At 41.2% G+C, this 16,461-nt stretch overlaps 2 protein-coding genes across 2 annotated transcripts in view; one reads left to right on the top strand and one right to left on the bottom strand.

Moving 5' to 3' along the window:
* Window positions 1–71: 71 nt before the first annotated feature.
* arl1 (ADP-ribosylation factor-like 1) lies at window positions 72–10,574 on the top strand. Its single transcript, XM_039791046.1, has 6 exons — window positions 72–200; window positions 939–1,076; window positions 5,063–5,144; window positions 8,443–8,554; window positions 9,173–9,351; window positions 9,657–10,574. The coding sequence occupies exons 1-6, from the start codon at window positions 197–199 to the stop codon at window positions 9,685–9,687; spliced, it is 546 nt and encodes a 181-aa protein (XP_039646980.1). The 5' UTR covers window positions 72–196; the 3' UTR covers window positions 9,688–10,574.
* Window positions 10,575–10,623: 49 nt separating this feature from the next.
* The window catches only part of utp20 (UTP20 small subunit processome component), a 32,604-nt gene continuing 26,766 nt past the window's right edge, over window positions 10,624–16,461 (bottom strand). The window contains exons 47-61 of the mRNA XM_039791043.1: window positions 16,243–16,390; window positions 15,628–15,744; window positions 15,356–15,526; window positions 14,955–15,086; window positions 14,731–14,841; window positions 14,502–14,651; window positions 13,335–13,517; window positions 13,040–13,171; window positions 12,820–12,952; window positions 12,270–12,454; window positions 12,106–12,177; window positions 11,808–12,011; window positions 11,507–11,633; window positions 11,239–11,384; window positions 10,624–11,155 (exon numbers count right to left, since the gene is read on the bottom strand). Coding sequence (XP_039646977.1) covers window positions 11,000–11,155; window positions 11,239–11,384; window positions 11,507–11,633; window positions 11,808–12,011; window positions 12,106–12,177; window positions 12,270–12,454; window positions 12,820–12,952; window positions 13,040–13,171; window positions 13,335–13,517; window positions 14,502–14,651; window positions 14,731–14,841; window positions 14,955–15,086; window positions 15,356–15,526; window positions 15,628–15,744; window positions 16,243–16,390 — 2,167 coding nt within the window. The 3' untranslated portion in view covers window positions 10,624–10,999. The remainder of the gene's footprint in view (window positions 11,156–11,238; window positions 11,385–11,506; window positions 11,634–11,807; window positions 12,012–12,105; window positions 12,178–12,269; window positions 12,455–12,819; window positions 12,953–13,039; window positions 13,172–13,334; window positions 13,518–14,501; window positions 14,652–14,730; window positions 14,842–14,954; window positions 15,087–15,355; window positions 15,527–15,627; window positions 15,745–16,242; window positions 16,391–16,461) is intronic.

The following is a 16,461-nucleotide window of genomic DNA, read 5'->3' as shown; positions in this document are numbered from 1 at the left end:
TTGACAATTTTAAACTTGTACTATTAATTGCTTTTCGTCAATTTGACAGTTAACCATGCATTTTGAATATATCGAAAGTTGCGAATCAAAATCGAAGCGAGAGTTGGTGATAGTTCAGCGACACGTCAACCACACGGAAGAAGGTGTCTGCCTCACCTGCCACTGTATTGCTGATTAACACCGTTGTCTTGTCGAAATGGGTGAGTATTTTAACTATTGGTCGATAAAAGATGTATTTGTCCTGAGTGCCTAACTTATATGCGTATGAATAATTAGATACCCTGTTATGTATCTGCCTGTCTCATTTAACGCGCAGTGCGACCGTTGCTAGCTAGCCTTAGTTTGCTATTGACTGTGAATACCGTAGCTAGCTAGCTATGTTTTTCACCCATGGTGTTTTGGTGTGGAAAGCTCCTAAACGTCTTGTTTCCAAGCTATTTAGGCTAGCTGTTTTATCATATCTACACATTGGCTTCAAGTACATAAGAGAAAAAGCACGACAACCTGCAGTCTTAAATTAATTCAGTCAAGCTGAAGCTAAGCTAACCTCAGCTAACTTGCTCAACAAGCTGAGTGACAGAGAAAGGCCACTGTCATGCAAATCAGGGATAGAGCTAGGGTAGGTTTGAAATGGTTCCACGTGTAGAAAAGCTCACTCATTTATGTTAAACTTTCATGCCTTTTACATTTCATTCTGTTTCTGTAATCCTTTTTAGAACTTTGGCAGTTGATTTACCATTGATTAACTATTTTATTTTGTATTATTAGTGGTAAGTTTATGCAAAGTCAAAACTATGAAAAATGCCCATCTTTGTTTAATAGAGATGTGTTAACACCCAACAAATCGTAATAACAAAGTATCGAGTAAGAGGCAAGCAAATGTTTTCTGTTTTTCTACGTATTGAGCACTAATTTTCCCCCGTGTGTTCATTCTTCAGGTGGTTTCTTCTCTAGTCTCTTCTCGGGCCTGTTCGGCACCAGGGAGATGAGGATTCTGATCCTGGGTTTGGACGGTGCAGGAAAAACCACTATTCTATACCGGCTGCAGGTTGGAGAGGTGGTCACCACAATCCCCAGTATGTACTGGTTTGCTCTATTTCCATACATATTTATTGTCTGGTCCTCCTTAGGGTTGGGTACCGAAACCCGGTTCCACTATGGAACTGGTTCCTACGCAACCGGTAGGAATCTGACCAGATTAGAACGCAAATTTCGGTTCCACTTAATGAGTAACTGAAATATTTTCCCTCTGTCGCTCCGAAACGGATGTAAAAATATCACACTTTCTGTGTAGACTACCGTTAGCTAGCTACCTTAAATGTAAGCTAGTTTTAAAATGCCATATTTTCCCTCTGGGCTCACCAAAACGGACATAAAAGCATATTAACAATTCACTGCACGTGATCGCTAGTAAACATATTACATTTTTCAGTTTTTCAAGAATCCGTTTAGAAATCGTTTTAAAAGTACCGATTCAGAATCCTAAAAATCCGATACCCAACCCTAGTCCTCCTTACACAAAATCCTAAGATTCATATCAGTTAAACTCTCAGTTCATCAGATGCACTATTTTTTAACAAAATGGTATGAGAAAAGCCTGTTTATGTACAGTAATAAGATTATGAATGGCATTGGCCAGTAATCCGGCATGCAAATGCTTCTACATGCAGAGGCTTGGTAAACAAAGGCAACCCGTCTAGTCAACATTCTTCTTTGACACATGAGTGCTTTGTCTGGAGAGCAAATAAAAAAACAAGTTTCACTGGTTTCAATTTCATTAATTACAGCTCATAGAGTATGTACTGATGTTGGGGCGGGGGGGGCAGTTGTGATACCAGGAGAAAAAAACACAGTTTGATTAAAAGGCCATCAGAATAAAACCTCCATAAAATGTTCAAGAATCAAAGGGGATAGGATAGGGGGAAAAGTACAAGACGCTCTAAAGATAAACGATTAATACATACAAGTATAGAGAATAAATAGTACAATGTATTTACAGTATTGCACAGTCACATTAAGTGTGTGTGTGTGTGTGTCAATACTTTTTAGGCACAGACAGATTGTCTCGAAAAATGCCTCGTCATTCAATAACAAATTATGATACCTCAGTGTCAGTGAACCAATAAGCATGCAGCATGCTTCTACCAAGATCTAATCATGTCTGTGATTGGCTGTCTAACGTTACATGTCGTAGAGATACGCAGGAAAACCTAAACATTATGCACAGAGATGGGTGTAATGTAGACGTCGTAGGAGCTGAGAAATGAATAAAAAGTTTTGTGCTGTAATTTATTTTTGTTTTATAAAATTGGTATCGAAAAAAGTATCCGGTATTGAACATTTTTTAACGATACCCAGCCCTATGAACTGGGCTGCAATGTAATCCTATAGGTCAAATGTGCATTGTCCATTTTTTCGATGTAAAGGGCTGTTTTTGCCATTGGCTATTTGTCGGCTTGTTGATGCGCACATCGGTTTGTTACTGTTGGGGAAGTGATATTGATAAGCGTTGTGATTTATGCATCTACAGCGTCGGCTATTTTTTTGCCAGCTTTCCTTCCTGTTTTAGGAAGCAGCGACTGTATTGCGTTTTGCCTGTAAAACCGTGTCTGTGTTTCTCATATTTCTGTAGAATTATAGTTTGTTTATGTATAGTTTGTTAGAATTATAGCTCTGGTAGATGTTTGCGATTGGTTGTGCGGTTCAAACGCCGCCTCTTTTATGTGAACACACGCGTCGCTGAATTGGGAAGCCCTGGGTTGATTGAACTAGTTGTTAACCACCGTTGTGACACAGCTTATACGGGACCGCAGTTGTTAGGTTAGGTGAAGCCGGGTAACTGAAAGAAATCCAGGGCATGTTGATCTTGATTCATAGTACAGGCTCAGGTTGTTTTTCTAAGTGCCTTACAACATTATGGACAGGATCCCTACAGAGAGAGACCTTTTTTAAAGCATAAAATCCTCTTTTGTTTAACCAGAAATGGCTCTGAAATCGCTATCGCTAAATCCACCAGACTCCATTTAACAACAATACTGTTAGGATAATTAATCATCAAAGAATGGACAAAATCACTGGAGTTCTCTCAAAGTTCGCTTGCAAGTAGAGTCAGTTTTACAGCACCTCAGCTCAGAAAATACTAAAACAGCAGTTTGGATGCAAATGGTTTAACAAAGAAACTGAAGCGGAACCGTTCTAAGCATAGTTTTTCTAACAGCGTGTATAGAGCCAACATATTTTTACATGTGAATCGGTAAACTATGTATTTATTTAAACCAAAACTAGAGTTGTGATTGTTGCAAAAGTGGAAAGATGACCATAAACAGCTTTTTGTTGTTTTTTTGGTCTGTCAACTTGAATGAAGTGTATTTTACAATGTTTTTTTTTTTTGTTTTTTTTACATAGTCTGGTGGCTTTAGCAATAGCAATTTCACTGCATTCTGTATGAAACTGTACAATGGTCCTCCCTGTCCCTCAGAAGGAAATTCCATTTATTGATTTTCACTGCTAAAGCACTAATGGGTAAATTACCCCTCTCCATTTTAAATTTGCTTACTTACATAATAGTGTTTACAGGACAAGGTCCTCCAAAAAAATCAATCAACAAGAACAGAAATTGGTAAAACAGCTTTCTCATCATATGCACCAAATCTGGAATGTACTCCAAAACACCTTAAATCTAGAATCACTCCCTTTCAATACTTTTAAAACCTTTTTAAAGTCAGCTCTGACTGAACAGTGTAATTGCTTTTAACTAGGTGCCCTATAAGTTGTATGTCTGTATTAGCTTAACTGTAATGTCTTGTTTGTGTTATAGTATGTATAGTACAGAGATTTGTGGTATAGTATGTAACCTTTGTCCTGTCTTTATGTATTTCAAAACTTTTTTTGACAGAAGTTTTGGCCAGGACTCCCTGGGAGTAGAGTCACTGTAACTCAATGGGACTTTTCCTGGTTAAATAAAGGTTGAATGAAGAAAAAAAAAAGGATCTTACTCTTTAACAGAAAGGTCGACCTCCTTAGAAATCTTGTTCATAATCTTGTCAGACACTAGTCTGAGCCTGTCAATGGCAAAACAAGCACTTTTTTGGACGATAATTGAAGATGCACAATCGCCCAATAACTTGCACTGTAGCTTGTTTTTGCCGACTGCAGCGATCTTGCTTAATACTGGACCAATGTAGGCTGAGAAATCCCCAAAGCTACCCTTTATTCTGTTCATCTATGGACAGGTTTGCAAACAAAACTCAGGGGGAAGTAACTATGATTAGTACTTCTACCATGACCGCACAAACTTTGCTTGCACACGTCGTGTTGCTGTGGTTTGATTTGAGGATCTTTGTGGAGCACCACATATTTAGAATGAAGACAGAATACTATAGATAGTAGGTTTTCATAATTAAAGGAACCCTGACCAATTAGTTGTAGTGGTCTAACTAATTTGAATCAAATATGCTACAATCTCATGTCAGAGGGATGTGGTGCGTTCCATTAACCTCGGAAGCCGGAGCTGGGTTTGACATCACACCCGAGTTGACTGCGTTCGATTTAACAAGTGGGAATTCACAGAGGGGTTAGCCGTTGTTAGCATACCAGTTGATAGCAACGCATTATGCTATTTTTGTGCATACAGAACAGCGTAACAGCATGTTCACAGATAGAAGTTTGACCGTACCGTGTGTATGACTATATTAGGGGGACACAAATAGGACAGAAGTACTAATAACTGTACGTTACTAACCGCTCTCACTACTGTTGATACACGGAGCAGCCATGTTGGATTTTAAGCTTGGGGTACTGTGAGGTTGTCCGACTTTGAACTCTGAAATTCCGACTTCCGATTACAAATGGAACACACTAAAAGATTTCATAAGACTTACCAAGTACAAAACAGCATCATTATTATCCTGCTCCTGCCCTTCTCTTACGTTAGTGTTTACTGCAGCGCATAATCACAGTTTTCAGCAGAAAATTCACACTGCACATGGAGATCAGACGGTGGTAATAATCAGGCTCACATTCTCTGCCCTGACTGTACCTAATTGGGTTTCTCTCCACACAGCAATTGGCTTCAACGTCGAGACAGTCACATACAGAAATCTGAAGTTCCAGGTGTGGGATCTGGGAGGACAGACAAGTATCAGGTAGGTTTTTTTTTTTAATTTCTTATTAATTTTATTTTTCAATTACAATAAAAGCCAGAGAGATTACATACAATACACAATACAATGTCCAAGAGCAAAAACGAACAAAAAACATTACATAAAATATACATACACTTAAAGGAACACGCCGACTTATTGGGACTTTAGCTTATTCACCGTAACCCCCAGAGTAAGACAAGTCGATACATACCCTTCTCATCTCCGTGTGTGTTGTAACTCTGTCTGACTGTTCCACCGGTAGCTAAGCCTAGCACAGAACCTGCAGGTTACTGGTTCCAACTAGCCTACTGCTCCAAATAAGTGACAAAATAACACCAACATGCTCCGATTTGTAGAGTCACAGCGTGTACAAAGAACAACATAACATGAGACACAGCCGTCTTCTAACCGTAAACAAACTGGGAACTATATTCTCAGAAGGCGAAGCTCAGGTAATTCTGCTACTTGGGCGGAGTGATTTGCTTTGCAGCAAGCCTTTCTGAGAATAATACACGCTGTGACTCTACAAATCACAACATGTAAATAGGAACATGTTGGCGTTATTTTGTCACTTATTCGGAGCAGTAGGATTGTTGGAACCAGTTACCTGCAGGTTCTGTGCTGGGCTAAGCCACCGGTGGAGCCGTCAGAGTTACAACACACACGGAGATGAGAAGGGTATTGTGATGTCACGAGAGGCTGTGTCCTGGACGGACGTTACATCCCCCTGAGATGGCTGCAAGCACAGACAGCTATGGCTCCATCCGCTGGTATAGTCGGGAACTCCAACCCTCTGTGGCCAATGGTCCCACACAGCTGAGACAAATTAGGAGCTGATGAGCTGAAGGGCTTTTTGAAGGGATGGAAACACACCTAGAAGAGTGTGTGGGTGGTGGGGAGACACGGTCTCCAAGCTGGGCTCTCAGGAGGACGAGAGCGCTGTACTTCCATTGCCATGAGGAATATAAAGAGTTGGAGATACTTACCTTTGGAAAGACTCACCGTTGGAAGTATTCACCTGTGGAAATACTGCAGAGACATTTGGAAGGACCTACTGCTGGGTTGGCCACTAGCTGCAGCCTGGACTACAGTAAGGCTGGTAAAAAAACTGTTTATTCACCTGAGGGAGAGAATTATGATTTCAAGATGCCGAAGAGACATCCCTGAAGTGTTGACCCTTAAAGAGCAAAAAGATGTCTGAATTCTGTTATGTTTTCGTTGATTCCCACGAACATTAATAAAATCCTTGTTTTTGTTTAAACCTCGTCTCCTTGCACTACTTGAGCCATCCCGCTGAAAGCTGTGTAGCCTCTCATGACGTCACAGTATGTATGGACTTATCTAACTCTGGGGGATACGGTGAATAAGCTAAAGTCCCTAAGGGATAAGTCCCAATAAGTCGGCGTCTTCCTTTTAAAGAATCTATATACACACAAAAGTTTCTGATTCCTAATCAGATGATGATGAATAAATAAGTAAATATAGAAAAGTAAGTAAATTAGGGATGAAAACTAACTTATATTGTAAAAATATACAATTATAACAAGATACACAATCACACTATAAATGTATAACTTAATTTCACAACAATATTAAAAGATAAATAACTGATATAGTGTTAAGGCAGCTCATCAAATAGATTCTTATAACCGTTTATAAATGTATTGCTTTTTTATTATTTATTAAATAAAGTGATGTAAGAAGTGACTTAAAATCCACTAAAAAGAGGGAATGAGTGTTGAGAACCTATGAATTTTTTTCTTCTGGATGAAAAATTCTCCTAGCAAAATAAAAACGTTAACCACATACATTAGAGATGTAGCCGTACTATTGTCAGAGTAATGCATTACATCCTTTAAAGTAAAAGTATGAAGGACCCTGGGTGGATGGAAAATGAAACCATTTAAATCAGACCAAAATTTCAATGTAGCTTCACATTGAAAGAAAAGATGGATAAAAGTTTCATCAGCACGTCTACAAAAACTTTCCAGGAGCTTTCCACAGCCATATATTACAGAATGTACTGGATAGATTTTGTTTAAATTTTTTGAAATTAATTTCTTTTACTTTGTTAAAAATACAAAATGTATGAGGTAAAAGCAGTGTTTGTTTCCAGTTTATATCTTCCAAATGTGAATTCCAGTAAGACTTTCCTCTTGGAATCATTTTAGTTGTTTTACAATTCTCATGTAATTCAATACCATTCAAAGACGATGCATATGATATCTTTACTTTCATTAAAACAAACATGACTCTTAATCAGATGGATCAAACCTGAAGGAATGGCTTAAGTTAAGACTGCTGATGAAACTTTTGATAAAGCAACAGGAAGTCTGTTTGGTGAGTAAATTACATATCAAACCAAAAAAAAAAGACCACCATGTGGTTATGGATGAAGAATCCTATAGAATTAGGGTTTGCCAGTTAATTTAAAAAGCATTAACCGTATCAATACAATTTCAAGCTTCAAGACCACCTTCCTTTCTGCTGTTAGTACTTCTTTTTTTTTTTTTCCCCCAAATAAAATCAAGGTATAACTTATTAATATCATTGGTGGTGGAATCCTTAACAAAACGAGACAGGCCTTCAGTACTCTCCCATGCAATGTTAAGTCCTTAGGTTGTACGGTGGCTGATGGTGGCTGTGCTGCGGAGCTTCCTGTAGGCCTAACATTGTTTTACTGGTAAACAAGGAGAAACCCTATGTTAGTAGAAATAATAAGGATAAATAAGGATGTCTGTGTATAATTTTATTTAGTTTTCATATTAAGTTGATATGGTAAACGGTTGTCGGTTTTATTTTGAAGTTGTTTCAACCTGATGAATGGAAGTCCAATATTAACTCTGTTTTTGCCTTTTTGTCTTCATTCTTGCACCTTGTTCAGTCGCTCTTTGATGTAGGGCTGCTCGATTATGGAAATAACGTAATCATAAGTATTTGGGTCAATATTGAAATCACAATTATTTAACACGATTACTCATTGACTTTTGGAAAGATGTTGCATTTATTGAACCTAAAAAAAAAACTGAACAAATCAACAGTGAAAACACCTTAAACTGTGTAATTTCCCTTAATACTTTTCCCGTTTGAACTTTTTTTCCCATTTAGAACAAAAGACAAAATAAGAGTTTACATGCAAAAATTACTGGCGCTTACGCTGTTTTTGTGATCACTAGGAGCTGAACTGACTTGCGATCAAAATTTGATTAATTGCACAGCCCTACTTTGATGGACCTCTTCTTCTAACTCTCCGTCTCTGCTTCCATGTGCCCACCGTGCTCCTCCCTCTGCTCGACAGGCCCTACTGGCGGTGTTACTACTCCAACACAGATGCGGTCATCTACGTGGTTGACAGCAGCGACCGCGACAGGATGGGCATCTCAAAGTCTGAGCTGGTGGCCATGTTGGAGGTAAGCGGGCTCATCCATCCTCAACTACAACCCAAACCCATTACACCAAGTCAGATGGAAGGGCATTTCGTTACAAGCTCCAACCAGCATGCTAGCGATGTAGAGAGTGAAATTACTCAACTATTGGATGGATTTTTATGACATTGAATGTCTGCAGAGGATCAATCCTAGTCATTTACCCACAATACCTCCTACTTTCCCTCTACTGCCACCATGAGGTCACACTATACATTTGTCCAACACTGCTTATTGACATATTGTGGAAAGTAATTGTCAGTTTTCCATAAAAACTGGTATGCGTTGCTGTAAACAAAATCTTATTCTAGATGCTCAAATTTTATTAGTCAAATTCTGAACTAAACCTTAAATTACATAAAGAATTCAGATTACAACATTGACAATGAAAAATAAAAATTTAGCTTCTGGGACACCATGGTTTTGAAGTGCACCTGTTAAAATGACCTTTTGAAATATTGCAAAGAGATAAATTCAGTAGAGTGGTTACATTTCAAGTATTTAGTTGCTGGTTTTGACTTCCATTACACAGATCATTTTGTTACTTGCCCTTTGGCAAATCTCTGGTTCATCTCATGGTTTTTTACCTTGTGTTTTATTCAGGAGGAAGAGCTGAAGAAAGCTATCCTGGTGGTATTTGCAAACAAACAGGACATGGACCAGGCCATGACTCCCACTGAGGTGGCCAACTCTCTGGGCCTTCCCGCCCTCAAAGACAGAAAATGGCAGATCTTCAAGACCTCGGCCACAAAGGGCACAGGCCTGGATGAGGCAATGGAATGGTAGGCTTTCACCATACTTAACTATATATAAATAAATAATTTTAAAATGTGTACAGTAGGAAAAACTCAACATCCTCTTTGAAATCTGAAATAAGGTCTGATGATTATTTTAACATCATTTGTATTTGTCAAAAGCTCCCAGTCAGAGGTGAGCACGCCAGCCATTTTAAAGCAACAGACAATGTGAAGGTCTCAAAGTGCATTAGACGACATTACTCGTTCTCTTCAGTATTGGTTCATATTGAACGATGTGTTTTCTGTTCATTATTTGCTTTGGCTGAATTGTACTTGCTCTGTCTTCGCAGGCTGGTGGATTCCCTGAAGAGTCGGCAGTAAAGGCTCCCACCCATTCTGTATATACTCCTGACCTTTTGACCCCTCTGTATGAAGCCTTGTGACTGACCCATCTCCACGACCCACTGGACCAGTAATTGCACTCCTCCCCATCTCCAACCCAACGGAAGCCTTGGCCAAGCCCTCCCCAATGCCTTTCATGCCTGGGACTTAAAAGAGAAGGCTGCAGTAACATCTGGTTGCCTGAGGAAGTGAAGGTTTTAGAGAGCATGTATGACAGAGCGGTGGACAAGTTAGTAACTACATTTTTGTGTTTTGTAAATGCAAACAAAGTGTTAAACGACGTGCTAAATGTTTCTAATTTTACAATTCCATTTGTTAAGCGTCGACACTAAAATAAGGCTCTGTGAAAATGCTGTCCACTCTAACATTTCTTCGCTGATCAATGCATGTTAGCTTTATCTTCTCTCAGAGGGGTTATGTAGTTTGCATGTAGTAAAGTCAGCAAGATGCAGTGAAGATCCACTGGGTGGCAGTGTTTCCCTTATATGCACACACAGTATCACTGAGAAGCAGCTACCTGATTGCACGAAATGTTCAGATTCACTTTTGAAAATTCAGTCTTAATTAGTAGAAAAAAAACTACTATACCTCCTCTGGCCAAGTGTTACTGCAGCCTGGGCTGTTTTTGTACTATATAGTTAGGTAGATACAATGTCATGGATTTATATTGTTATTTCCCTCCTGTTATTTAAAAGATAATTTAGTAGTTGAAGCCTTTTTCCATCGAAACCCTCGAGTGCAGCTTTGGCATATTAGTCATTTAGTTACTGAACACTAACTGTATGCTCAAAGTTTTATGGTTGCATATTTATATCTGCTTGTACAGTGAAAATGATTCTCAGTAAAGATTGCTATCAATGATTGTACCATTTCGTGTTAAGGTCATTTGATTTTCAAAATTGTGATACAAGAAGATTGGTAAAAATGTCTTTGTTTCTTTACTTACAAAAAGTTGTACATTTAATTTCACAGGATATAAATCTGAGGAGAATTCGACACTTCATTCACAGCAGGAAAATAAAAAATAGTTCATAGGAACTGAACTGAATGAACTCATTAGCGAAGCTATACAGAGAAATCCTGCTGTGTAACAGCTGTTACTTGATTTCTAATTCCTTTTTAGAGGCTGTTGGATACATAACAGAAGAAATGGATTAGATTATCATTCTGCAGGGTTAGTTGGGGTTTTCACAAGTAGAGTCATTGTGCAACAGCATAAAGTAAGACTGGAACCTGCAGCTAGTTAGCCCACAAGATGTCTAGCTAATGCCTGCCTGCTAAATCCCAGGACTCACTGCACCATGGCCAGGTCTTTGAGCGCGTGGCTCCGGTGCTTCTTGGCTTTGTATCCGGGCCGAAGGAACTCTATCTTCCTCTTCTTTGCTTCGATTTTGTTCTTGTGCTTCTTGAGTTTCTTCTTGGCTGCGATCTCTGGGTTAGCCACCGCCTGGGAAAACAGGAGACGTGAATTGATTGCTAGGAATTAAGTTCTTGCTTTTTGTGTTTGTGACTGGGCTTTGGTTTCCATACCTGCATGGCTCTGTGCCGTTTGCGTGTCGCTCGCCTCTGTGAAAACTCCTTCTGGACAGCAGAGAAGGCCAGAGAGAATCTCTCCAGCCCCACGTGTCTCTTCAGCAGCTCTATCAGCTCCTGTGCCAGGTTCTTCAGGGTGGGATCTGGACATAGACAGAGGGGATCAGAGGAATCGCTAGCAATTTTTGTAGTTAGTCTGAGGTTTATTTTACTGTTACCATTTTCTCACTTGACACATTTTTTTAAAGACATTAAAAGCGGTTACCTTGGTCAGCATAGGTACTGTCCAGCTCCCTGTATAGAGGAGTGATGATGGTGGCCAGATAGGGGCCCAGTCGCTCCTTCCCCAGGTCCATGGCTATCGCGCCCAGGAACTTAAACACACATGTTCTCTGTGGGAGAGGCAAAGAAAATTCTATTATATTACAGTGCGGTTGATTGCGCTCTGAGATTCGATAAAGACTACTAAGTTGAGTAAGTCACGGCTCTTTGGTTTCCAGTCATTGGAGGAAATGTGTGAAGTTCACCAGAGAAGGAGACATTAAACTCCCAGCTTCTGTGTGTACCTTCAGAGGAACTTTGGGAGTGTATGCTGCCTCTCTCTTGGCCATCAGCGACAGCTTCTTCATCAACCACAGAAGGGAGGGAGGCCGATCATCCTTGTCATCTTCTTCTTCCACCTCCTCCACTTCTTCCTGAGGAGGCGTGATGTCAGACTCGGGGGAAACTAGGTATATCACCTTGCCGACGAACAGCAGGTTCTTGATCACCTGTGGGCGGAGCGGATCATTCCGGTCAATTCAATTGAATGTGCGATTTGAATTTAGCTTAGACAGAAATGTGTTTTAGATAGTGTTTGGGCACCTGCTCTCCTGACGCTGTGTCTAGGAACTTGGACTGTAGCTGATGACAGAAAGATAACGCCAACTCTCTCATCTAAATGTCAAAGAAGGCAGAAAAAAAAGTTAATTCAAACAGTGAAAGTAGGATGTGGAAAATAGATCACAGCTGGAAAAGCGAGTCCTAACCCTCTTGTCCAGTCTGCTGGTGATGAAGGCTGTGGCTGGTGACAGAGGGGAAGCATCCACTTCCTCTCCTCTCCAGAGAGCAACCAGCTGCTCCGCCTGATGGGCTGCAAACAGCTGACCAAAAAGCTGCGAGGCGGTCAGCCACACCCAGCAGTGGGGGTACCGCAGGTGGGCTTCGATGTGACCTGCAGGAGAACAAAAAAACATCAGTGTGTTTGGATATGTGTAAGTAGAGCTGGGCAATATATCGATATTGTGATATGAGACTATATAAATCGTCTTAGATTTTTGATATCATAATATGGCATAAGTGTTGTCTTTTCCTGGTTTGAAAGGCTGCCATTTCTGATCTTACCAACTGTTCTATTATTTGCCTTTACCCACTTAGTCATTATATCCACAGTACGGATGATTATTTATCAAAAATGTCATTGTGCAACTATTTTGTGAAAGCACCAATAGTCAACACTACAATTTCGTAATAATTGAGTTTCTCCATATCGCCCTATCTGTAAGCGATAGCGAGGTGGTGTGCGTGTCGGTTCTTTACCCCAGATACGACTGAGTGTGTCGTGAGGCTTGCTGAGCTCCAGCAGGCCGCAGTGTTGGCTCAGTTTGGTGATGAGAGTCAGAAAACTGAACAGCAGCCTGTCTGCTCCCCTCTCATCCTGCTCCTCCTCGATCTGAAAGACACACGAGAGTTAGGATGCTTCCTTTTCCGCGCGTTTTAAACTTCTCGGCCACAAGGTGGTGCGAGTGTGTTGCCTCACATCTTCGTAGTTGTCGGGGTTTATCTCTTTCTCCAGCAGAGGCAGCAGGTCGTCCATGCGACGGGCAAACCTCTCCTCCTCCACCTCCACGAACAGACCGCAAACCTGAGCCCCGAGACGCCGCAGGCTGGCCTGGGAGGGCGGGTTAAATTAGAGCTTATTCAGAATGATCAGTGACCACAAGAACTGTACACAAATATGTTACCAATATAAAAAAAAAAGTATAAACTTTCTTGTTAAAATTAAAACAAAGCAGCTGATTTAGATTAACTTTTGGGTGAGAGTGTACGTGTACCTTCTCTGCATTTAGCCAAGTGTTGACGAGGGAGAACAGGGTGTTCTGGTTATTCAAGTCCAGCTGGGTCAGCAGCGTCTTGATGGCCATGGCGGCCATCTTCTTGCAGCGCGCCGAGTCATCGTTGACCACGACCAGGGCCAGCGGGGCGAAGAACAGGCCGCTGTGCTGCAGCAGCAGTTTCTGAGCAGAGAATGATTAAAAAGTTAATCAGCGATCGTAATGTGTTAAAGGAACACGCTGACTTATTGGGAATTTAGCTTATTCACCGTAACCCCCAGAGTTAGACAAGTCCATACATACCCTTCTTATCTCCCTGCGTGCTGTAAAGCTGTCTGACGTCTCCAGTGGCATCAGCCCATCACAGAACAGGCAGGTGAATGGTTCCAGTAATCCTACTGCTCCGAATAAGTGACTAAATAACGCCAACATGTTCCTATTTACATGTTGTGATTTGTAGAGTCAAAGCATGTACAATAAACAACATAACGCGAGACACAGCCATCTTCTAACCTTAAACAAACCGGGAACTATATTCTCAGGCGGAAGAATATAGTACTTGGGCGGAGTGATATGCTCGCAGCAAGCCTGTCTGAGAATATAGTTCCCGGTTTTACGGATAGAAGATGGCTGTGTCTCATGTTACGTTGTTTTTTGTACACGCTGTGACTCTACAAATCACAACATGTAAATAGGAACATGTTGGCGTTATTTTGTCACAATTGGGAGCAGTAGGCTAGTTGGAACCAGTTACCTGCTGGAGCCGTCAGACAGCGTTACAGCGCGCACGGAGATGAGAAGGGTATGTAGCGTCTTACTCTGGGGGTTACGGTGAATAAGCTAAATTCCCAATAAGTCGGCGTGTTCCTTTAACTTTAATGTTGAAACTAGTGATTTAGGTTTATCAATCATTAATATTGAGACCTTTTTAATGTTGGATTGATGATTATGGATTAAATGCGGTCATATACGCTACCGGTTATAAGTTTGGGGTCTGATTTAAAAAAAACAATGCAACTGATCTCAGCTGGCATTCTGTCTATAATGGAGTGGAATGGAAATTTCTAAGTGACCCCAAACTTTTGACTGGTAGTGTACATTCAGAATTAACCAAACTTTCAGGTTTTTTTTGGTCCACATGCAGACTTATGAGGAAATGTTACTCACCTGAGGGAAAGTCTGGAAGATGTAGGCCAGCATCTCCAGCACAGACTCCCTGCCTGTGTCGTGCTCATAGGGCAGCTGGGCCACCACAAAGTCCAGGTGCTCTCTCAGCTTCTTCCCCAGTGGGTAGTCCAGCAGGTATTTCAGATAGATCTACAAAAACATGTTTGTCATTCAGTGTTCAGCAGGGAGGAAAAATGTGGTGTGTCTTTTTTTTTTTATGTGCGAGTACCTGTCGACAGTGGATTCTGATCATAGCGTTGCTGCCGGTGACAGAAAGCTTGGCCACTTTTTTCATCACCTGCTCCATCTCTGGAACAATGAGCTTCCTGGACAGAATCGCCTGGATAAGACAGATACACATGTAAACACACACACAGCTCAGGGGGCAGGTTTGATTTCTGGGAAGAAACATTTTTTTTCCCCCCACACTCAGGTCAAAATCTGACCGGCTACCTTCAGCAGGCCGAAGGCGGTGGCCTGGCGAGACTGGTCATAGATGTCCTCCTCGGCGTATCCCAGCAGCACCTGCAGCTGTGTCTCGGAGATCTGGTTGCTTTTGACATTCTTCACCAGTATGGTGATGGCCTGAGAGACAAATGGACAGAATAAACATCATAAATCAAAGCAGCAGTTGTATCTTTATTTGTCTCCAACCCAACACATTTGCATGATTTCATACTTGAGTTTAAAAAAAAAAAGTAATTTCTTTAATGATTTAATTACTCTTCTTTCCCTTAAAAAGCCTTATAATATTCCAGAAAGTTGCCGTTATCTTACAGGAACATAAACACTTCCTGTCCTCAGCTAGCACCTGTTTATGTTCAGATGTGTGTATTTATTACTATTAGGGGTACCTTGAAGCAGTTCTGGACCAGGTTGTAGTTCTCCCCGCGGGCGGCTCCGGCCTTGGAGTAATCCTTCAGCAGGACAAAGAGGTGCTTAGTCAGCTGGTCGGCGTTCTGCTCCACTGCTGGCAGAGGGAACTTTAACAGCCAAGTGAACGCCACCAGAGCCTCTGTGATCACCTGGGAGGGAGGGAGGATGAAGGAAGAGGGAGTACATGTTAGAATCTCTATTTGAGGCTGATAAAAAAAAAGGTACCCATGTAAACATAAAATGCTTGTACCTTGACATGCATGGAGTTGAGGCAGTCGAGCAGCAGCAGTACGAAAGGATCCAGCATCTCCAGCGCCGAGGCCTCGGACGACGACACTTTAGATTTCTTCAGACTCAGGTGGAGCAGCTGAAGATAGAAGGACACGCAGGACGGCAAACATTTCAGAAAACTAACTAACTAATCTAGTACATTATAGAATCCTAGCTCGGGTAGGCAGTCCCTCCAGAAAAACGTGATTATGCTATTCGCATAATTTAATGCATAATCAGCCAAAGTCAGCATATTTATGCGGGGGCCGCATTTCTTTCCAAATAAGCCGCACTTTCGCCGCATTAATTGCCGATTTCCGCGCAAAATATGCGGGGCTTGCGTGATTTCATAACCCCCGCATTTTCGTTGCAAAAAAGTCACATATATCTCCGTAGAAAGTTGAAAAATGTCAAATGTTCAATAAACCGCAGTTTTTGCAAGTTCCCGCAATTTCATTGCATAAATATCCCGCATATTCCATCGCATTTTTTTTTTTTTTAAACGTGCCGCATAATCAAGGATTTTTGCTCGCAACAACCACAAAAAAACTCAGCATTTTTTCTGGAAGGACTGGATAGTGTTTTTAATGTGCACCTTGAGGCCAGCGTCCACCAGGATATGCATGTTGGTCCGGCTGCTGACTGGAGCTTTCTGACCCCCTCTCTTTGGAGTCGGAGGCAGGAGCAGACAGCTGGGAGGAGGCAGTCGGGGGTCTGGGGGAGGCTTAGCTGAGGCTCTCTCTCTACAAAATACACACATACACACACAGTGTCGTCGGTGGTAAATAAGCATCAAAGTCATTACCTGTATATT

This window comes from Perca fluviatilis, chromosome 23, assembly GCF_010015445.1.
Source record: "Perca fluviatilis chromosome 23, GENO_Pfluv_1.0, whole genome shotgun sequence".
NCBI lineage: Eukaryota > Metazoa > Chordata > Actinopteri > Perciformes > Percidae > Perca > Perca fluviatilis.
Note: the sequence above shows the minus strand (reverse complement) of the source record. Positions and strands in the feature narration are given on the sequence as shown.

Excerpts from the sequence above, each read along its gene's own strand:
- arl1 (XM_039791046.1), top strand. Across the intron at positions 1,077-5,062 it reads GGTGGTCACCACAATCCCCA|CAATTGGCTTCAACGTCGAG; the intron begins GTATGTACTGGT and ends CTCTCCACACAG. Across the intron at positions 8,555-9,172 it reads AGCTGGTGGCCATGTTGGAG|GAGGAAGAGCTGAAGAAAGC; the intron begins GTAAGCGGGCTC and ends TGTTTTATTCAG.